The 23,557-nt window shown below is 42.9% G+C and overlaps 1 protein-coding gene across 2 annotated transcripts in view; it reads right to left on the reverse strand.

Moving 5' to 3' along the window:
* Window positions 1-23,557, reverse strand: part of cmip (c-Maf inducing protein) — a 248,695-nt gene that overhangs the window by 73,924 nt on the left and 151,214 nt on the right. For both annotated transcript variants that reach the window (XM_078400764.1, XM_078400763.1), the window contains exons 4-5: window positions 3,413-3,574; window positions 886-927 (exon numbers count right to left, since the gene is read on the reverse strand). In XM_078400764.1, the coding sequence (XP_078256890.1) occupies window positions 886-927; window positions 3,413-3,574 (204 nt within the window). The remainder of the gene's footprint in view (window positions 1-885; window positions 928-3,412; window positions 3,575-23,557) is intronic.

Genomic DNA, 23,557 nt, shown 5'->3' on the forward strand with positions numbered 1-23,557 from the left:
AGATACAATGCGGAAACAGCCCCTTCGGCCCACTGAGTTCACATCGACCAGTGATCCCCTCACACACTAGGGACAATTTTTACAATTTTACCAAGCCAATGAACTTACATTTACTTCTTTAGAGTGTGGGAGGAAACTGGAGCACGCGGAGAAAACCCACACAGGTCATGGGGAGAATGTACAAACTCCGTACAGACAGCACCCGTAGTCAGATTCGAACCCGGGTCACTGGTACTGTCAGACAATAACTCTACCGCTGCGCTATTATGCCGCCCCAACTCTACTTCTTGGAATTCACAACCAAATAATACCTCAGAACAATATCATCCTATAATACTATACATATACCCGCACATGAGCCAGCGGCAGTTCAAGAAGCCAGCTCAATGTCACCTTCTCAAGACGATTTAGGGATGGGTAATAAATGTCAGCCTTGCCAGCGAGGCCCAATTTCTGAAAATGAAGTTAAAAAATTGGAGATTTCCCACGAATCTGCTCCCTTATCCTTACAGATGGTAGAACTCGTGGGTTTAGACTGTGCTTGTGAATAAGTCTTGTCAAGTGCTGCTATACACCTTGTGGCATGTTCACACTGTAGTTATGGAATGCTGCTGCTGGAGTCAGGATGGAACCAGGGTCTCTGGTGCTGTAAGGCAACAACATTACCGCTGCACCACTCTGACACACTGCTCTGAAAGTGGCATTCAGGTTAATGAATTCATGTGTGCAGTGCCCTCTGTGCCCTGATGTCTTATGGAGTGAAAAGTATTCTGGAGAGAGAACATTTTTGTGACTTGTCTTGAACTTACAGCCCTTTCAAAGGTTTCTGCAGAGCTAAATCCATTCATACATTACACTGGACCCCAGTCATTTATATAGACTTACCACAATGATGTTTTCATGTTCTTGGGTTGTTAGTTTAAGGTTCTGTAAAAAAAAGAGAAAGTTAATTTTAAAATCATTCCAGCTCAGATAACATTTCGAAAGAGGGAGAGAGAGAGAGAACAGAATTGAAATTTCAGATCAATGGCCTTCCATTGTCAGAGGACAAATAATAACATCAGTTAAAATAGCATAGACCCCTCCGAGCTTGCTTCCCATTCATCCCAGAAACTTGGCAATAATGATATAACTAAGCACTTGAGCACCCAATGCATAATTCTCTGGCTTAAAATTCTAAATAAGAAATTATAGTTGATCCTCTGCAGATGCACCAAATAAATGAAAGATTCATGTAATTCCTACTTGCAGCAGCACAACAGAATCTGTAAACATAGTACACTGTAAATAATATAATAAATGAGAAAGAAAAGTTCAATGTGTGTGTATGCACACACATGCATGCGTACACATTAAAAAAAAAAACATAATAGTGCAATAATAACAATGATACTCTATGTAGTTCAGAGCTTATTTGAGGTTGTAGTGTTTAACAACCTAATGTCCGTAGGGAAGAACATAGGTGACCTTTTGGGTTAAGCCCTTCGTCAGACTGATGTGGTGAGGGAGGTGGGGAGAGGGGGTTTCAGAAAGTTGGAAGAGATTTTTTGTGGGAACGGACAAAGCCTGGCAAGTGATAGGTAGATAGAGGTGAAGGGGAGTTTTGATAGGAAGCCATATGGCCCAAGATGGCAGCTGGGGTGAATGCTAAGGAAACGCACGTGGCTGTGGAAGCGAGTCCAGGCCAGAACATGGTCTTAGAGCAGGAGGGCTGCAGGAATCAGATTGTTTGAGTGCCTTAGTGGGAAGTGTTGGTCCAGCTTTAGTCAATGTAACAAAATTGTGGTAAATAGATGCCAATCTATTATCAGTCTGATCCATAGAGTGCTCAGTTATAAATTAAGTTGCACAGACTTTGCAACCCATTCCTCTCGCCTCAAACATAGAAATAAAATAAACAATGTATCGATAAAAATCAATGCAATGAAGCTGAAGGCAAACTTAAGAAATGACAACTTATCTTCTCCTTGAACACTTTGATGCCTTCTGTCTCAAAATCCCAACTTTTGTGTGACTCTTTCTTTCTGTACTTCTGTATTAAAACTGACCATTTCTACCTGCCATCGTTTGGCACGTTTTTGCATTTTCTATTTTTATAGTTTGGTTTGCTGACATGTCTCTAAACTGTGTTATCAGCCACACATTACACAAAGAGTTGCAATCTGATCCAAACTGCTCCTCCTAATGTGACATTAATTCATTTGGTTTCGTCCTAACAGTGATGTTCCCTTTCCACACCTTCTCTGACATGTTTTCTCTCTATCCCAGATCTGATGACGAGTCTTGGACCCAAAACATCGACTCTTTCTCTTTCCACAGATGCTGCCTGAAGTGCTGAGTGTTTACATCATTTTCTGTTTCTTTTTAAATTCAGATTTTCAGCATCTGCAAGATTTTTTTAAATTTTCATTAACAATTCATCTCCACAATTCTTTTCAAAGTCTTCATCACCTATTAAAACATGGAGCATAGAACAGTACTGCATAGGACCAGGCACTTCAGCCCACAATATCTGCGCCGAACATGATGCCAAGACCCACTCTTATCTGCCCTCACATTATTCATATCCCTCCATTCCCTGCATATCCTCGTGTTTATCCAAAAGTCACTTAAACGCCATTACAGGCGCTCCTCGACTTACGATGGCGTTACGTTCCGAGAAACCCATCGGGAACCCAAAATATCGTCCGTCGAAATGCATTGAATACACGTGATCACGTGGCCGGAAGCGAGCTGTGGCTCGCGACGGGCCACTGCCGTTTGCACCATCGCAAAGTCAAAATATCGTAAGTCGAAGCATCGTAAGGCAGGTTGCATCAGTAAGGTATCTTCCTCAACCACTACACCCTGGCAATGCATTCCAGGCATTCACCACTCTCTGTGTAAAGAAACTTGCCCCACACATCTCCTTTAAACTTTGCCCCTCCCACATTATCATATCATATCATATCATATATATACAGCCGGAAACAGGCCTTTTCGGCCCACCAAGTCCGTGCCGCCCAGCGATCCCCGCACATTAACACTATCCTACACCCACTAGGGACAATTTTATACCTTTACCCAGCCAATTAACCTACATACCTGTACGTCTTTGGAGTGTGGGAGGAAACCGAAGATCTCGGAGAAAACCCACGCAGGTCACGGGGAGAACGTACAAACTCCTTACAGTGCAGCACCCGTAGTCAGGATCGAACCTGAGTCTCCGGCGCTGCATTCGCTGTAAAGCAGCAACTCTACCGCTGCGCAAGCTACGCCCTCTAGTGTTTGACAACTCCTTCCTGGGAAATAGGTTTTGACTGTCTACCCTATCTATGCCTCAAAACAGGCAGCAGGAATCACCTTCAGTAATTGTAAAAACAGTCATCTGCAATAACCAAATCATATTCCAGGACCTAGAGGTGATTCATACCTCAGAGAGGAGCTTCGAGACTATTTCCAATGGCGCTTTGTGAATGGAATCATCCTGAAGAGGTGAGAAAAGTGCCATGTCCACCAGGGTCCGAATCTCCTTCAACACAACCTCCCAACGGCTTGGGTTGCTTAGTACCTTTTTATATTTGTAAATCTTTTTCTGAAAAAAAAAGGACAAAAGCAAAAATGAAAAAGATGCAAACCTTCAGCAAAGATCATCAAATTGACACATAAAAACACATCGACTTAATTCGGCAAAAGTATTTGCGCACTGTATACAAGTGTGGAAGCACCGGTTGCCAATTTCACAGTAAAATGTCGGGCAAACCTATTTTTTATCTTAACAGAGGGAAGGGACAACATTTTTGTTACAGCACATTTAACGTAATTTATGTGTCCGCAAGCAAGTAAACAAATTGGTAGCCAAGTAACTGTTTCATATCTCGTTTAAGAGGGATTGATAGTGTTTCCACATCATGAATTCAGCCCGAGTATGTAGCGAAGCTTAAACATACAAGGTGTGCATGCGTAAACATTATTCAGACACAGAGCCACAACCGCTCATTCAGCACCACAATGATCCAGCTGATGTTTGTTAAAAAGAAACAGAACTCCTTTGATAAATATATACCAGCTAAAACGCTTAACAACATATGGAACTGCAGCACCAGGCAGGTCCTCAATACTTGTTTCTCTTCGCCGGTCATTGCTCTCTCTTTGCATTGTGAACTAAGGGTAGTATGTCAAGCAGACAGTGACCCACACCAAATTTCCCGCAGATTTATTTGTCCAATGCTTAAAGGGGAAATTACAAGGAACTGCAGATGCTGGTCCAGCACAAAAAGCACAGAGTGCTGAAGTAACTCTTCAACGGCAACTTATTTTCCATTTCTTCCTTTGACAGTAAATTCCATATCATCGCGAGGCTGCAATGCAAGGCAGATTTCCTTTGAATTCACTATAATGGAAGAAGATCTCTTTCACAAGGTCAACTCTTTCAATGAATCTAAATGCTTCCATTGGGGGCACAAACTAAACCCTGACATTGGCCCTGCCTCTTCTGCACCAGTACAAAGCTGTGAGTGTTTACAGCAGAGGTACATTTATTGGTTTCCATGGAGAAAGAAACGTTATCTTCTGTTTCAAGTTGGGCGGCACAGTGGCGCAGCGGTAGAGTTGCTGCACAACAGCGCCAGAGACCCGGGTTGGATCCTGATCTTGGGTGCTGACTGTATGGAATTTGCACATTCTCCCTGTGACCGTGTGGGTGTTCTCCAGCTTCCTCCCACATCCCACAGATGTGCGGCTTTGTACGTTCATCGGCCTCTGTAAATTGCCCCTCGTGTGCAGTAGATAACTAGAACAGGTGATGGATCAATAGTCAGTGTGGACTCAGTGGGTCGAAGGGCCTGTTTCCAAGCTAGATGACAACTAAAACTAAAAGTAAAACTAACTCAGCGGGTCAGGGAGTTTTTCCTGGAGAATCCGGATAGGTGATGTTGCAGAACTGGATCCTTTTTTCAGACTGATTGTAATGGGGTGGGTGAGAATGAAAGCTGGAAAAGAGATGAGGTGGAGGGGGAGGGGGTGGTAGAGAGATAAAGCCTGGCAGGGGACAGAAGGACACAGGTGAGGGGGGGGTCATCTGGTAGATGGGTAGAGAAAGGCTAGAGATGAAAACGAGGCAAAAGGGTGTCAGATCAGGAGAGAAGAAGTGTGAAATATAAAACCTTAAAGGGGAAATCTTATTGATGGTAAACTCATAAGCTCCAAGATATTTTATATTTTATTATTTTATTTTTTTCATATTTCAGATCATCATTATGAATCCACCATAGCTCCTGCTACTGACTAATAAAACAAGCTTCCCACTACAGTAAGACAGTGAGAGAGGCTGAACTAAAATACATGTTTCAATGCATGACTGGCCAAGTGATTTGAACAGATTCAGTTCAGATTCATCACAGCTAAAATAAATATTCTTGAATCTACTGTTTGAACCTTGGGGCATAAGTATCTTTACAAATGAAATTGGTACAGTCAATTCATCCACATTTCAATATAAGGAAGTGAAAAGTCAAATGCATGTTTACAAAATAGTGCATTAATGTAAACACATTCCATTTGTTGATAAATTCATGTATATTGTGCTAGGAAATATTTTGAGCAGGATATGATGAAACAATTTTTTGAAGGTGTAGTCTATTCATTCAGTGCTCTCTGATCTTGCAAATGCGATTTGCAACAAAAAGCAGCTTTAGACCAGATTCTAACTGTGTTACAAGTAGCTGTCATGACAGCTGATGCCAGGCTATAGGCACAGCATTAATACTGCTTTCCCAGCAATAATCATACACGTCATGCAACAGAAATCACTGTTTGATGTGACAAGTTCAATCCCAGTAATACTGAGCTATCCTTTTTACAACATTTTAATGTTTATTCCATCTCGTATAAGTGTTCCATGATGTACACTTCCATTGAAGTTACTTTGAATCAGGAAGGAACCTTTTGAGGCCTATGGTCAGAAAATTCCAGGCGCTGAGTACCCAAACATAATGTTGGGAGGTACTGGTGGGTAGATTTTGCTTTGATTTGCCCAAATATTAAGAAGGCTTGGGGCAGCACTGTGGCGCAGATGGTAGAGCTGCTACCTCACAGCGCCAGAGACCCAGGTTCGTTCCTGACTTCGGCTGCTGTCTGTGTGGGGTTTGCACGTTTTCCCTCTGATCTCGTGGGTTTCCATCGAGTGCCCCTGTTTTTTCCCACATTCCAAAGGCGTGCGGGTTTATAGGTGAATTGGCCTCTGTAAATTGCCCCTGGTGAGATAACTAGTGTGAACGGGTGATCGATGGTCAGCGTGGACTCCGTGGGCCAAAAGGAAGGGCCTGTTTCCATGCTGTATCTCTAAACTAAACTATACTAAGCATGCAATCCTTGCTTATTCTCTCACTAAGTGAATTGTGTGGGGAATACAAAATCACACACAACAAGCATATTCCCAGTACACTAAAGTTCTCTTAATGAAAATCCATGGATTTTATCAATCCAAACTGTGGCAAAGACAGCGATTTCTCATTAAATGAAATGAAACCATACATTTTAAAGACAGTTTAAAGAGGTGAAAATCTGCAAATTCTATTATAGGTAGACACAAAATGCTGGAGTAACTCAGCGGAACAGGCAGTATCTCGTTCCTTCTCTCCAGAGATGCTGCCTGTCCCGCTGAGTTACTGTAGCATTTTGTGTCTAACTTTGATGTAAAGCAGCATCTGCAGTTCTTTCCTACACAATTAAATTCTAGGCCCAGGAGGACATTGTTCTGGTGCTGGGATCTTCATCCATTTTTGAAACGTTATTCTTGACAAGACCTTTTCTTGAGCTTTGCTATCGCATCAAGATGAGTTATATCACAAAGTGACTTTGCAGAGACTTGAATTACTGTCAGCATCGGTATCTAATATGTGTAGATGATGGATTGCTAGCTTAGAATGTTTAATTTACAAATATTAAAATGAGCAGCCACTGTAAATTCAGAGCAGTTCTGACAAATTTGGTTTGTTTTTACAGTTGTTTTTATATTCAAGCAAATATAAAAGACATTTTCAGGAAAAATCCATGCTGTAGCAGCTAAAGTTCAAAATGTATATAGAGAAGGGTAAGGTGTGGGTTTGCCCTGTGTTCAACTTGAAATTTGACAATGTTTGTATTTAGGTAGAAATCTGCTTCCAATATTTAGTTTCAATTGAAGTGCGCACATTTTGCATTAAGTGTGAGTAGCAAAGGACATATTGCTTTCATGGGTAAAGACAAGATAACATCTTGCAATAAAAGAAGGAAGAAGCATTCAAGTGAAGGCTTGCAGATGTATATTGTCCATCTCATTCCATGTGGGCATTTTGGTCTGGAATCGTAACCATGCACAGCTTATTTTTTGGGCAAGTAATATGACAGCGGAAAGCCCACTTAAAGTGTTTACTTTCAGTTCATGCTGCATTTGCTGCTATATGGGCTCAGATGTCCTGTGATCATTCCCATGCAAAGTACATGTCTTAAAGCCTACTTTGTGCTCCTTTGTGAAAGGTGGCACCTGGCAGTAGTCTGTTTGCTCAGTCACAGGGAAGCTTCCACTGAAAGGACCCAAATGTGAAACCAGGAGCGAGAGACACCATATCCCCATGCCCCTCCTACACTCAGCATTAGGGTTGCCAACTTATTCCCAAATAAGGGGCAAAAGGTGGCGTCACCACCCGCACCCCACGTGACCTCACCCAGCCAGCGGCCACGTGCTCCAGCACCACCAATTGCGGCTGCCCGGGCCGGGAGGCGGGTTGTTATGCAACCCCCGTTAGGCCTCCAGCCTATACTGTCCGGGCCTACAGTGGCCCCTGGGCCTACAGTGTCCGGGCCTACAATGTCCGGGCCTACAGCGCCCCCCGGGCCTAATACGGGACAAGGGCGGTCCCTTACGTGACAAACCAATTTAGCCCAATACGGGATGTCCCGGCTAATACGGGACAGTTGGCCACCCTACTCAGCATGCCATCTACCTTCTGACCTAAAATGTCACCCATTCCTTCTCTCCAGAGAAGCTGCCTATCCCGCTGAGTTACTCCAACTTTTTGTGTCCACCTTCTGACATCTGAGTTTCTTCTCTCTCGTACCAAAACAACCATCTGACCAAACCTGTCTATGTTTTGTCTCGTAGACCATTTTTCATTCCAGACCTCATTCAGAGGCCTGATCTCTGCCAGTGGTGCACTCGCACAGTGCTGCACTTGGCTTTTCTGCCTAGACCTGTGCACTGCAGTCGAGAGCGCTACCCATCGAGTGAATGATTCATGTCTATGTGTTTCAATGTCCGATCATTCGCGAGGAAGGCTAACTGTAACTTAAAGCGTTATCTTGTTGTACTTTTTAAAGCTTAGTTTAGTTTAGAGATACAGTGTGGAAACTGGCCCTTTGGCCCACCGAGTCCACACTGACCAGCGATCCCCACACACTGACCCTATCCTACACACACGAGGGACAATTTACATGTTTACATTTTTTTTATTGCAAGCCAATTAACCGACAAATCTGTACGTCAGAATGGCAGGCAGTGGCGAGTAGAGTGCCGCAAGGCAGAGTACTGGGGCTGGAACCATTTACAATATATATTAATGATTTAGATGATGGACTAAAAAGTAACACTAGCAAGTTTGCAGATGACACAAAGCTGGGTGGCAGTGTGAACTGCAAAGAGGATGCTCGGAGGTTGCAGGGTGATTTGGACAGGTTGAGTGGGTGGGCAGATGCATGGCAGATGCAGTAGAATGTAGATAAATGTGAGGTTATCCACTTTTGCGGCAAGAACAAGGAGGCAGATTATTATTCCAATGGTGTCAGATTAGGAAAAAGGGGAAGTGCAACGAGACCTGGGTGTCCTTGTACATCAGTCACTGAAAGTAAACATGCAGGTACAACAGGCAGTGAAGAAAGCTAATGGCATGTTGGCCTTCATAGCAAGAGGATTTGAGTATCGGAGTAAAGAGGTCCTACTGCAGTTGTACATGGCCCTGGTGAGACCACATCTGGAGTATTGTGAGCAGTTTTGGTCCCTAAATTTGAGGAAGGACATCCTTGTTATTGAGGCAGTGCAGCATAGGTTCACAGGGTTAATCCCTTGGATGGTGGGACTGTCATATGAGGAAAGATTGGAAAGGCTGGGCTTGTATTCACTGGAATTTAGAAGGATAAGAGGGGATCTTATAGAAACATATAAAATAATAGATGGACAAGCTAGATGCAACAATGTTCCCAATGTTGGGGGAGTCCAGAACCAGGGGCCATAGTTTATGAATAAAGGGGAGGCCATTTAAAACTGAGATGAGAAAAAACATTTTCACCCAGAGAGTTGTGAATTTGTGGAATTCTCTGCCACAGAAGGCAGGAGAGGCCAATTCAATAGATGAATTTTAAAGAGTTAGATAGAGCTCTAGGGGCTAGCGGAATCAAGGGATATGGGGAGGAGACAGGCACGGGTTACTGATTGTGGATGAATCAGCCATGATCACAATGAATGGCGGTGCTGGCTCAAAGGGCCAAATGGCCTCCTTCTGCACCTATTTTCTATGTCTTTGGAGTGTGGTAGAAAACCGAAGATCTCGGAGAAAACTCACGCTGTAGAGCTACTGCCTTACAGTGCCAAAGACCCGTGTTCGATCCTGACTACGGGTGCTTGTGTGTACGGAGTTTGTACTGGGGAGAATGTACAAACTCTGTACAGACAAGCACCCGTAGTCAGGATGGAACCCGGGTCTATGCCACTGTAAGGTAATAGCTCTACCGCTGCACCTTTGTGCTGCCCTGTAGTTAGATGGCCTCATTGATTATTGGAAAATGAAACAAATAAGTACAAATCTGTTCACTCTTCCATACCGCTTGGTACTTTGACAGTTACTGCTGTTCATTTGAGATGAGCTAACATTAGCGATTCTTACTGAACAGACATCTTTCTGAGCACTATTTGTCTATTGATGTAGCCTATAACTTTGATTAATTTAGTCTGCTGGAATATTTCCTTACAGCAACCTTAAGTCATATGAGAACTTTAAAATGGGCCTCGTCACCAAGCTGGGAGTGCTCAATCAAAAGTAAAATTGAACGCATCTTCAATCCACGAATCTGCCAAAATTGTCCCAGGCATAGGGAGAAGATCCAGTCTGAAGAAGGGTCTCGACCTGAAACGTCACCTATTCCTTTTCTCCAGAGATGCTGCCTAACCCGCTGAGTCACTCCAGAAGCTCACTTTAATCTTGATTGAAAGTCACTCAACTATTGCGTACTGAGCCGTACTGTCTCTCAAACTTTGTTTGCAAGTTAAACAAGCTGAGACTAACAAAACTGCAACAGTTCGCGACACGGCATCCTATGATATGGATGAAATTCAAGTTCCAAGATGGGACTAGCTCCCAGAATAAGAATTGCTTAACTCAACAACACTGCCAGCTAAGAGGCAGGAAACATGTTCCCAATGTTGGGGGAGTCCAGAACCAGGGGCCACAGTTTAAGAATAAGGGGTAGACCATTTAGAACTGAGATGAGGAAAAACTTTTCAGTCAGAGTTGTAAATCTGTGAAATTCTCTGCCTCAGAAGGCAGTGGAGGCCAATTCTCTGAATGCATTCAAGAGAGAGCTAGATAGAGCTCTTAAGGATAGCGGAGTCAGGGGGTATGGGGAGAAGGCATGTTGTTTCCAAAGTGCTGTCAAGGCCATCTACAGTCTGAATGGTTCTTGGCCTCCATTTTCACACCTTACACTTCCTTATCCATGTATCCCCTTCTCCCCTGACATCAGTCTGAAGAAGGGTCTCGACCTGAAATGTCACCCATTCCTTCTCTCCAGAGACCCGCAAATTCCTCTTATGTTGCAAAATATACTTGGTTAATAAAGTATGATTATGATTGATTATGATTATGAGTTAATTCAGCATTTTAAGTCTTTCTACAGTCTGAATACCCATGGCTCAAGTCCAAGGAGAACCAAGCAGAGGGGGGACTATGGAGAAAGAGAGCAGTTTGAAAGTAAAAGAGAATCCTAATAGACCTCCTCAACCACATCTTTTCATGTGAGCGCTCTTGACTCCATTCCACAACAGTCATGGTGTCATTCCTCGCCAACAAGAAGGTGAAAAGGTCATGTTGAAACAAAAAAAAACAAGACCTTGGGAGCAGATCGCATTCCAAAGACGTTCTAAAATTCAATAATAAATCAAATGTCCTCTTTGCATCCATCCTCAAGGCTCATCTTGACCTTATTGTTTCAATCAAATCCCCTCCTACACTTTTGAACTTCAAGTACAAGCCTAGTCGATCTAAAATAGGTACAGAATGCTGGAGTAACTCAGTGGGTCAGGCAGCATCTCTGGAGCAAAGGAATAGGTGACTTTTCAGGTTGAGACCCTTCTTCAGACAGAATTCAGTCTGTTTGAAACATTACCTATTGCTTTTTTCCGGAGATGTTGCCCGACCTGCTGAGTTACTCCAGCATTTTGTGTCTACCTTCGATGTAAACTACTATCTGCTGTTCCTTCCTACGCACTTAGTCTATCGAATCTTTATTCTTAAGGCAACACGCACGCCGAGAAATCCAAGCAGGCTGATTCTGCTTTGTTCCAATTAAATTCTACTTCACCTTCTGAAAACCAGAATATTCCCAAGGTTTCTAAGAATATATCGAGATTTCCATTAAAATCATTTTAAATACCAAGTTCAGTATCTGCTAACCTTACAATGAGTGATTTCTTCGAATTGCTAATAGTTCTTAAGAATGTTGAGGTCATTGCATTACAACGGAGTGTGGGATAAACTGAGTTAAAGAATGTTGCAACATATTAGAAACTAAAAGGCATCAAGAGCAAAAAAATCGTAGAGAGAGAACCAAATGTTTTCAAATCATTTCTTTCCAGAAAAGAACAAAACGCTTCTATGGCTGAAACAAAATGGCCAGAATGCCTTTCGGGAGAGTAGCCAGTATCGAATGACAGATCAAACAGCAAACATAATGCTGACCAAAGCAAGTAACATCAATATAAATTCTCACCAAATATAATGTTCCCCTCCCTTCTCCTTTAAAGGTGACCTTGCTTAATATGTCATTGTTTTATGTGTAAAGAATCATAAATGGGGTAGCAATCAGACGTTTTAATGCTGCATTAAACTGAATTAATGTCCTTTCGTGACTGACATGTGAATATTTTTCAAAGGAAAGACAAAATATGTTTTGAACAGAAAATTACACAATGCATTATTCTTTTTTTTAAAGAGAAAGAACACGGGAAGGTAAATCTTGCTGATAGATAGGAGCAGAATGTTGTCATAACATAGAAACACAAGAAACTGCAGATGCTGGAATCTTGAGCAAAATACCAGCGCTGTAGGAACTTAGCAGGTCAGGCAGCATCAGTGTAGGAAAGGGACAGATGACTTTTCGGGTCGGGACCTTTCTTCAAACCAGTCTGCAGAAGGGTTCCGCCTCAGAACATCATCCGACCATTCTCTCCACAGATGCTGACTGATCTGCTGAGTTCCTCCAGCATATTGTGTTTGGTTTATAAATTGGAATACAGGTTTGTAGACTTGCACAAAAGCATGAAGACGAAATGAACTTCTGAGCATTTCATAATGAGGCATTGTGGAAGAAGCTTGATCGTATGTTGTATGTGTACTGAAGGTGCTTGACATCAACAACATATTTATTATCTCTATGCAATCTTCATTATCCGTGAAAACAGCCATTTTGATTTTGGATTCTGGAATTTTTGAATTAAATATCTAGTCCTTGAAGCACCTGTGGCTTAAGATGTCATTAGAGCATTTCAAGTAGATCAGTCAAGTAACAACCCCATTGGTCTAGCTTTATAGAAACATCTTTTTTGTATGTGGAAGAATGTATTATTTTGTCAAACTAAAGTAACAAAAAGTGCAGCGTCCCAATGTTTAAGTGGGTAGAATATGATCTGATGATGGCAAACTGACAATGTTACTGAAAGTACTTTCAAACACAGTTATATCTCATAATGTAGATAACATTCATGCCCTCTGCTGCTCCATCACAGTAACTTTGAATAGGACTGTATGGACTACAAAACTACAGTGCTTCATGAATACAGGATTTCTTCTGCTTGAAAGCAATATTGTTTGGATATTTTTAAATATGCATATTAGTAATATGGAACATTAGACCCAATTTTAATTTGAAACCAAGCAAATGTTTTTAATACAAAGCTTTGTATATCTATTCATCTGGGTGTGGGCTGGATGAATGATTGGGCATATAGCAATTCAAAATTGTCTCAGTCTTTGTTCAATTATGGAAGCTACGTACATTCTGCTGAAGAACCTGATTGAAAAAAAAAGTTCAAAGATCTAAGCAACTTTGACTAAGTTAAGGATTCTCTTCCATTTACTTCATTTTTAAAATTTAATTTCACTCTGAGCTTGTGTTCACTAATGTTTGATATTAAGGCAAAGATATTGAAACGTATTCAGTGCTCCATCGATACAGCTCAATTATTTGCAAAATAGAACTCAATTTATTCTGCCAACAATGAATCCCAATTTAGAAGGACATTTTTTTGCCAGAGCCATCTCAGTCATAGAGACTTTGCAATCTTATGGCGGCCTTCTCAGACATAGAGCCCTCAAAAACATACAGCTCGCAAAGACAATCTCAGATATAGAGACATCTTGGCTATAGAGTGTAGAGACATCTCAGCTGTAGAGTATAGATACATCACAGCCAGAGAGTACAGAGACAAGTCAGCTGAGATGTCTCTATATAGCTGAGACGTCTCAGCTATATAGAGACATCTCAGCTGTAGGGTACAGAGACATCTCAGCTGTAGAGTATAGAGACATCTCAGCTGCAGAGGAAAAGGAGACATCTCAGCTATCGAGTATAGACATCTCAGCTATTGACATCTCAGCTATAGAGTACAGAGACATCTCAGCTGTATAGACACATCTCAGCTGTAGAGTACAGAGACATCTCAGCTATAGAGTACAGAGACATCTCAGCTATAGAGAATAGATACATCTCAGCTATAGAGCCATAGAGCCATCACAGCGATGGAACCATCTCAGTCAAAGAGCCATCACAGGCAAAAAGTGTTAAGTGTGTTATGCTTAACACACCAGAGTTCCATAATTTTCTTAAGTTTCGATTAAATACAATAGACAAAAACAAATGATAGTTGAACTTGCATTTCCACCACACAGCAAATCATACACTCTTCTGACTTTAAAATATGTTGGTGGTCCTTCATCATCATTGCTATCAATCCTGAAACTCCTTATCAATGCTGTTGGAGGACATTACCAGGAAGATAGCAACAGTTAAAGATAGCAGCTCATCTCCACAATATCAATTAGGAAAGAGCAGCAAACTTTGGGCTTGCCAGCAATGATCACATCCATTGTGTGAGAGTTTCGTGTTCATCGGCAACAGGTCTGAAATTGATCAAATCCAGGATTGTGTCCATGTGGGAATTCTAATATTGACAAAGAGAGCTTTACATACGGTCTCGGGGATAGGGGCACTCTACACAATTCCTTTCCAACTTGCCAAGGGGAGCATTTTGAAGGGACAATTGGGGGGAAATCTTAGGGCGGCACGGTGGCGCAGCGGTAGGGTTGCTGCCTTACAGCGCCAGAGATCCAGGTTCTATCCTGACTGCGGGTGCTGCCTGCGTGGAGTTTGTACGTTCCCCCCGTGACCTGCATGGGTTTTCTGTGGGTGCTCCAGTTTCCTTCCACACTCCAAAGGTGAATAGGTTTGTAGGTTAATTGGCTTGGTTCAATTGTCCCTAGTGTGTGTAGGGTAGTGCTCGTGTGCGGGGATCACTGGTCAGCACGAACTCGGTGGGCCGAAGAAACTAATCTAGGCTAAATCGCAGGGGAAAGTCTTCGTGTGGTTTTTACGTCTCTTCACAGAGGGCCAGGAAATATATAAAGTTGGTCTCCAGACATCTGCCACTAACTGGATCCATCAGGCCAAATAACCCCCTTGAGCCTTCCAATGTGCGTTAGAGTTGGCCTGTAGGCAGCCTCACATACCAGCGTAGGCTCAATGCCACTTCCTTCATCATCCACAAAGGCTTCCTCCCTTCTAATCTGCTACAATCTCTCTGAAGGATTTCACAAGCAGGCTCACATGTGACAGTTAAAAAGTACAACAGTAAATTCTTACAAAACTCGGCGTCAAAATGCAGCCAAAATCTTTTCCACTTTAAAGTGTACAATTTTTTATTTCATTCCCACTCGGGACAGTCAAACATTCTTCAGACTTCTCTGCTCAGATCTCAGTTACACAAGTACCAGAAACATTTCTATCAGATTTCAACATAAAATAAACGATGCCTAATATTTCTTTCCCGTCCAATTATAAATTACAGCATGTCTCAGTATATATTCCTGCTCTAAGTGATATTCCAAAACCCTCCAGAGCTGCTGTCTCGTTTAAAAGCCTTTCCAAGGTATTCGTGGCTGAATGCAGAAAGGATACAAGATGGAACTCATTCGTCCTCCTTAATTCAGCGACATCTTAGTCATAGAGTCATTGAGTGACACGGCATGGAAACAGGCCCATCAGCCCAATTTGCCCACACGCACAAACATGTCACAGCTACACTAGTCCCACCTGTCCGCGTTTGGTCCATACCCCTCCAAGTCTGTCCTATCCATGTACTTGCCTTATCTGTTTCTTAAACGTTGGAATAGCCCTAGCCTCAACTACCTCCTCTGGCAGCTTGTTCCATACACCCACCACCCACTGTGTGAAAAAGTTACCCCTCAGATTTCTATTAAATCTTTTCCCCTTCACCTTAAACCTATGTCTTCTGGTCCTCGATTCACCTACTCTGGGCAAGAGACTGTGCATCTACCCGATCTATTCCTCTCATGATTTTATATACCTCTAGAAGATCACCCCTCATCGTCCTGCGTTCCAAGGAATAGTCCCAGCCTACTCAACCTCTCCTTATTGCTCACATCCTCTAGTCCTGGCAACATCTTCGTACCTTTTCCAGCTTGACAACATCTTTTCTATAACATGGTGCCCAGAACTGAAAAATACTCTAAATGTGGCCTCACCAATGTCTCACACAACTGCAACATGACCTCCCAACTTCTATACTCAATACTCTGACTGATGACGGCCAATGTGCCAAAAGCCTAGTTGACCACCCGACAAGCCTTTTTGACCACCCTCTCTGGTAACTTAAAGCATGGGAGAACCATTTGGCATCTACCACACCTTCCACAAAATGTTTTTGGATAACTTGCCAGCGTGTCTGCGTTAGAGCAGAAGTCTCCTCAGGCACCAATCCTAATATATTCCTATGTACTTAATGACCAGCTCAGATCAAAGGTAAATGTAATGAGTTGTCATGCATGCAAATCTTATGCATACTTTTAAAAGGTCATCATTTTTCAATGTGCTCCCAGCTGGCATCACTATCTCTTGATAGAGAGCCATTCTATGCATTTATCACAATCCTGCACCTTATTATGCAAGTTTACACAGGGATGGTCCGGAAGCTAAACAAACACAGAATGCACTGAAGTTAAACATAATGCAGTTTCAGTGGAGATAAGCTCTTTTCCCCGGTCAGCAGGAAGCAGAGAGTACAGGAGAATTTGAACTCTGGCTTTACTTCTTCCTGCCTCTTACTCAATGGCACACATTACAATGATTGCTCCACACAAGCACAGCCAAGGCTCGACCTCCCAGCAGAGAGAGATGTGCGTCAGGGAATGTCATTAACTTGCCCATTCCAGGCTGCAGGAGTACGGGCTGAGGGACTCGCTGGAGCTTGGTGTAGCCAACGCCAAGACTCTGTGGGGTAGGACCACAGTCGACATTGGGACATTGGGGGGCAAGGTCTGGTGGAGACACCCCTCAAACAACAGAAGGGATATAAACCCAGGGGTCACATAGTGCTTGGTATACGGGTAGTTTGTGAACACAACCGAATGCAACACTAATGAATGTATCAATGCCTCTGGTGGAGACACACCTGCCTTATTTGGTATTTACAGGAAAGCAACTCAAGACATCTGCAAAAGCACTTCAACATTTTTCTTTGGTTTCTATTAAAGAGGAAAAGCTAAACTAGAAGTCATTATTTTCGGACAGATGTAAAGGCCAGAGTTCCAATGCATAGCTACTGTCCAGTTACCAAGAAATCAAGTAGGAAATTCAGAAGCAACATTACTACTGACGAGAATATGAACCACAGGAGACTAAGATGTTAATGGATGGATTTAAGAAGGTTGGAGGCTGGATAAATGTATGAGAAAGGAATTAGGAGTAGGAAGGATCTGCAGATGCTGGTTTAAACCGAAGATAGACACAAAATGCTGGAGCAACTCAGCGGGACAGACAGCATCTCTGGAAAGAAGAAGGGTCTCGACCCGAAACGTCACCCATTCCTTCTCTCCAGGGATGCTGCCTGGCCTGCTGAATTACTCCAACATTTTGTGTCTAGCAAGGAATAAGGAGCTATGCTGAAGTTCTCAGATGAAAGATGGGAGGAGACTTTTCGGCTCCATGTAATTCCAAGTAATCTTTCTGTCCTTCAACAGCCATTACCTTATTGACAATAATCTCCGAATTAGAGACAGTTTGCTTATTTCCAACAATTACTGATCGTGAGGCCATATTTCCAGCTTTGCAAAATCCTATGGAATGTCTTCACCACGAAGCCCAGCGGATAGAGCTGCTGCCTCACAGCGCCTGAGACCCGGGTTCGATCCTGACCTCTGGAGCTCTCCGTGTGGAGTTTGCATGTTCTCCCTGTGACCCCATGGGTTTACTCCCACATCCCAAAGATGTGCGGGTTTGTAGGCTAATTGGCTCTGTAAAACTGGCCCTGTTGTGTTGGCAGTTGTTGAGAAAATGGGCTAATGTGGGAGCAGCGTGAATGGGTAATCAATGGTCATCATGGACTGTGTCTTTAAACTAAACTAAGTTATCAATTCAAGTGGACAGCTCACCACATCTTTCAAAATAACACGTACATTTCAGTTCCTTGGCTTAGCTCCTCATTCCTAGGTTCGAGTGCATTTTCCTTCCTTCATTCCGACTGCAGGAAAAGAGGAATGGAAGAGACATTTCTCCTCTTAAGTTCCACCATTCAATGAAATGATAACTGATCTACGACCTAACCCGTGGATCCACATAACCAGTAATGCCTTTAGTCAACAAAAATCTAATCACATTTATAGTTACCAATTGACCTAGAATGAATCGTTATTTGCAGAAAAATTGTCCAGACTTTGCTCGTTAAAGGTCGGAGTCCAATTTTTGATTTAGTTTGTTTCCAGGCCCCAAACTCTCCAACCAACACATAATGTCTCTTCTCATCTACTCTGTTGATTCCCCACGATTATGGTCAAATCGTTCTTTAACCATGTGGTACAAAAGAAGGCCATTTGGCCCATCATAGCTATGCTGGTCAAAAATTATCTGCCCAACCTAATCCCACCATCTAGCACATATATGCTCTGTGATCTCGGGCTGTTCACCCTGCCCCTAGAATGTTCTGTCATAGAACATATAACAGTACAGCACAGGAACAGGCCCATCGGCCCACTATATCTGCACCGATCATGATGCCTATCTAATTTCCTCCTATCTGCCTGCAAATGCTACAGATCCCTCCACTGCCTGCCTGTTCATGTGTCAGTCTGTCACTTAAAAGCTATAACTATATCTGCTTCTATCACCTTTCCTGCCATCTTCATCTATCACCCTCTGTGTAAGAAGAAATTGCATCGTAAATCTCTTTTAAACTTCCCCCTACTCCCTTTAGAACGATGTCTTTGATATTCCCAACCCTGGGATTAAAAACTTTGATCAGCTAGCCTTTCTATGCCACCATAGTTTTATAAACTTCTATCAAGTTTCCTGATGGCCACTGATGCGTCAAAGAAAACAACCCAATTATCAATAGATATTTTTACAGCAGAGATAGATAAGATTCTTGATTAGTACGGGTGTCAGGGGTTATGGGGAGAAGGCAGGAGAACGGGGTTAGGAGGGAGAGATAGATCAGCTGTGATTGAATGGCGGAGTAGATTTGATAGGCCAAATTCTGCTTCTCTCACTTATGACCTTTATGACTTTATGACCCCAAGTTTATCCACCACTGTGGCTCCAGATCTCCATGGTTTTTGTTTTTCTGCCATCTGGAAGTGATCTGCTCCATTGTGTTTGGTCCAAAGTGAATGATCCCAGTTGCCTGAGCTTCCGCTGCCACAGTTTGCCCATTAACCTAGTTTATTAATGTATCTATAATTTAATGCATTCATCTCCAATGTGACAATTACGAATTTGGAAATGTGGCCTTCGATGCCATCTTTAGATTTATCTGCATGTACATTGTACATACAACATATGAAGGTGAATAACTGCGATCAGACGACAGACGACACCAGCCACATCCTGCAGGTTTGAGTATTGGTGTATGATCACCACTCTTCTTTCTCCTGATCTTCAGTCGGTTCCTTCAAGAGTCAAGAATGTTTTATTGTCATATGTCCCGAAACAGAACAATGAAATTCTTACCAGGTCATAAGATCATGAAACCACTGTGGAAGATTAGTTTAGATGAAAGGCAGTTAATAAATCTCCTTTAAACAGTTTAGTTTAGTTTAATTTAAAGATACAGTGTGGAAACGGGCCCTTTGGGTCCGCGCCGACCAGTGATCCCCCTATATTAACACTATCCTACACACACTCAGGACAATTTTACATTAACCAAGCCGATTAGCCTACAAACCTGTACGTCTTTGGAGTGTGGGAGGAAACCAAAGATCTCGGAGAAAACCCACGCAGGGCACGGGGAGAACGTACAAACTGCATGCAGACAGCGCCCGTAGTCGGGAACGAACCCGGGTCTCTGGCGCTCCAAGCTGCTGTAAGGCAGCAACTCTACCGTTGCGCCACCTTGCCACCCTGTTCCTGTTGCGGATGTGATCGTGGTGAGATAATGTGAACTGAAGGACGCCTGGATTAAAGCATTTGGATTTGCCGCTTGGTGCATGCATTGTTATGCAGGGGAGGAGATTCAAAGAAGATTTATAGTGGGATTTTAAAACTGGAGCACATCTACAGAATTGTTGCGATGCATTTACATGAGACATTTAATCTCAAAACAGCTCACGAGACTTGATGAGGAGGTTTTCAACACTGTCAAAATGTCAGAGGTCACATTATTTACAATCAAGAAAAAGGTCCTGATTTTGAGTCATTCAGAACTTCACGCCCAGAAGCGTTCTTCAGCGCAATAATCCAGAATCATTTCAAGCACAGCCCTTCATCCCACTCCCACAAGTTGCAAGCGAACTTTACTCTTGTCAGTAGTTTTGATGTACATCAAAGCAAATGTGAAAACAAGAATTTACCACTTGTATGTGCCAAGAAACATACACCAGCACTTTATGGCACTTGTCCTTCTTTGATCTTGTGGAAATTCTGTTGTTGACTGTGTATCAAAAACAAAGGGTAGACAAATCAAACAAAGGGGATAATGGATGTTTAGTTTGCTCCTGAGGTACCTTGGTACACACTGTTCAGAATCCCTTGAGGCAAGTCGCACTAAGAGACTCAGGTGCAAGTCTATTAATAGGAGAAGCCATGTACAAGGAGGTAATTTATGAAGCAGAGAGACACGAGTATTTACTTTTCATTTTAAAGGTTGACAGCTGTGATAGCGGTGGGATCTGCCTTCAGCATATTTATTTGCAATGCTACCTGCAGGCTTGACAGTAACATTAAAGGAGTGCCATAAATTTTGCAAGGCAGCAAAGATAAAGCTCGAGGAGTAGGGAAACTTGCTTCATAGATTCACATTGAGAAAAAATTGTTGCAATGTAAAATCTCGATCATAAATTCTCCACAGCTGAAAGTCCTAGACTGGACTATGTATAATGCACGTCATTAAATTATATTGCTGGCCTCCATGCATGTGATGCACTTACACAGTGGTTGCTAGGCACAGACCAGTGACCTCCAAAACCTACATTAATGTGCAATTAGAAACATAGAAAATAGGTGCAGGAGTTGGCCGTTTGGCCCTTCGAACCAGCACCTCCATTCAATATGATCATGGCTGATCATCCAAAATCTGTACCCCATTCCCACTTTTTCCCTTGATTCCATTAGCCTTAAGAGCTAAATCTAACTCTCTCTTGAAAACATCCAATGAATTGGCCTCCACAGCCTTCTGCGGCAGAGAATTCCACAGATTCACAACTCTCTGGGTGAAAAGGTTTTTCCTCATCTCAGTCCTAAATGGCCTACCCCTTAATTCTTAAACTGTCACCCCTGATTCTGGACCCCCCCCCCAAAATTGGGAACATTTAATTAATGTTACCGTTGCGATACTGAAGGATGGATACACACTTCACAAATGATGCGGATCTTAATATCCTATCGGCTGTAAATACGTAGGCATGATTTTCTTTCTGTGGGATTGCAAACCATTATCATCAAGGCCACAAACTCCACCCCACCCCGATATTCCATCAGTGATCAGTGGAGTGCGGTGCCTGTCCTTGAGGGACTGACCATCTCTCAATGATAAATCTGTTGTAAAGCAACTGCAATCGTCGAGGAGCCATTGGAAACTGCTGCTTGATGCTTTTAGGAAGGGTGGGGGAGCAAAAGGTCATGCAGCAAAGTTTGCATTCCTCAGGATTTCGGATTTTGACCCACATGATACATTCCACAGAGCAATCGAAAATTTGTGGCTCCTAAAGAGGCCATTGGGCCAGCCATATCTATAAGGTCAAAAGAATATCTGCCCCACCATGCTGTACACATCCAAATAGCTTCAAGATGTAATGGCACATTCTGCCTTGATGCCACCCCTTCAGGCATTGCCCCATTCCTCCAGGGTCAAACTTTTCCCTGACTCTCCTCTATTTCGACCAATTCTTTGAAATCTATGGGCCCTAGCATCTCGCTGTTGATCAGTATTTTCAGAGGAAGGATTACGTTTTTTCTTGGGAAAAAAATCATGCGATTGCCATGCAATCCAAATGAAATATTCCATCCCTTCAATATACGACAAGGTGTACAAAATGTAATAGTTTGACTACCACCTACAGTAGATTAAAACCAGTGATTGGAAGGTTGACAATGATAATTTTGCAGTGTCTGGGCAACTAAAATAAAATGCTAGGGGCTAAATTAGTGGGCATAAGTTTGAACTGCAAGAATATCCATACTACGCAATACTATCATGTTACGTGTAGGAAGGAACAGTAGATACTGGTTGAAACCGACGATAGACACAAAAAGCTGGAGTAACTCAACGGGTCAGACAGGATCTCTGGAGAAACGGAGTAGGTGATGTTTTGGGTCGAGACCCTTCAGAAGGCACTGTAATGTTCTAATGCACACAGGAATGAACTGTCAGAAAATTGATTGATCCAGGTTTTACTAAAAACCCAAACTAAATCAGACAGAGCAAAGGGCAACCGTGGTTTCCTGTGTCTCTACTAAATCTGAGAACGACAATCAAAGGTTTGCTCGCTAAACTTTGCAAAATTATCTGTGGGGTTGTGAATTGCACTGTAATTGGCCTCACAGAATTTAGAAGTGGAAAATTAACTATCTAACACGTGTAAGAACATTAGGTGATAACAAGGTACGATTTGCACAGAAATAGACACAAAATGCTGGAGTAACTCAGCGGGGTAGGCAGCATCTCTGGGGAATAAGGAGAAGTGATGTTTTGGGTCAGGACCTTTCTTCGGACTGCAAATTTCAGATTTGGACAGTTACACGAGCAGCAGGAGGCAACTGGGCTTGTGAGCATCGACTCAACACGTGAACTCTGAAAGGTGAGTGAGTGGGGGAGAAGGAAATAAATGCTCAGATTAATAACTTTAAAACAATGGCTTTGTGCATACACTATCAGTCAAGGATAATAATTTGCTTTAGTTGTAGGGATAAAAGGAGCCATGACAACAGACAGTCACCTGGGAACAACTCAGAATCAACTTTATGAAATGATGCTATTCATTTATAAAAAGAAATACGAAGCTTAATTCATTAACTTACAATGAAAAAGAGCTGGGATAAGTGATGATTAATTAAAGCTGTTAAAGTTCAAGAGCACAAAGGAGTGGTTCACTGTGCCGGCAGTAGCCGTTCAGCGTTATTTTACATTTAAATTTAACTCAGGAAAACAGTTCATGTAGGCACGAGATTTTCTGTTACTGCACGAGATCGCCGCGTAGAAGCCCGGGTCGGCACCACGGAGGCGTGAAGTGGGGCGTCGAGACCGGTGAGGCCTCGCGACGATGGGGCCCCGGTGGTGGGGAAGCCTCGCGCCGGTGGCGATGCCTCGCCGGTCGACCTGTGGTCGATGGTCAATGTGGGCGTGGAGGATCACCGTGAGGGTGGGAGGGGCAGAACAATGGAGCACCCAGCGTGGGGGGGGGGGGGTGCCGTGAGGGGGAAAGGGGCAGAACAATGGACAATAGAAGGAGGGGGGGATAAAGGACAATGGGGACCCGGCATGGGGGGGAACCGCTATGGGGGGGGGGAGGGGAGAACAAAAGGGGGAGGTGCTTTGTAACTTTGTCAG

This window comes from Rhinoraja longicauda, chromosome 6 (assembly GCF_053455715.1).
Source record: "Rhinoraja longicauda isolate Sanriku21f chromosome 6, sRhiLon1.1, whole genome shotgun sequence".
Classification (NCBI taxonomy): domain Eukaryota; kingdom Metazoa; phylum Chordata; class Chondrichthyes; order Rajiformes; family Arhynchobatidae; genus Rhinoraja; species Rhinoraja longicauda.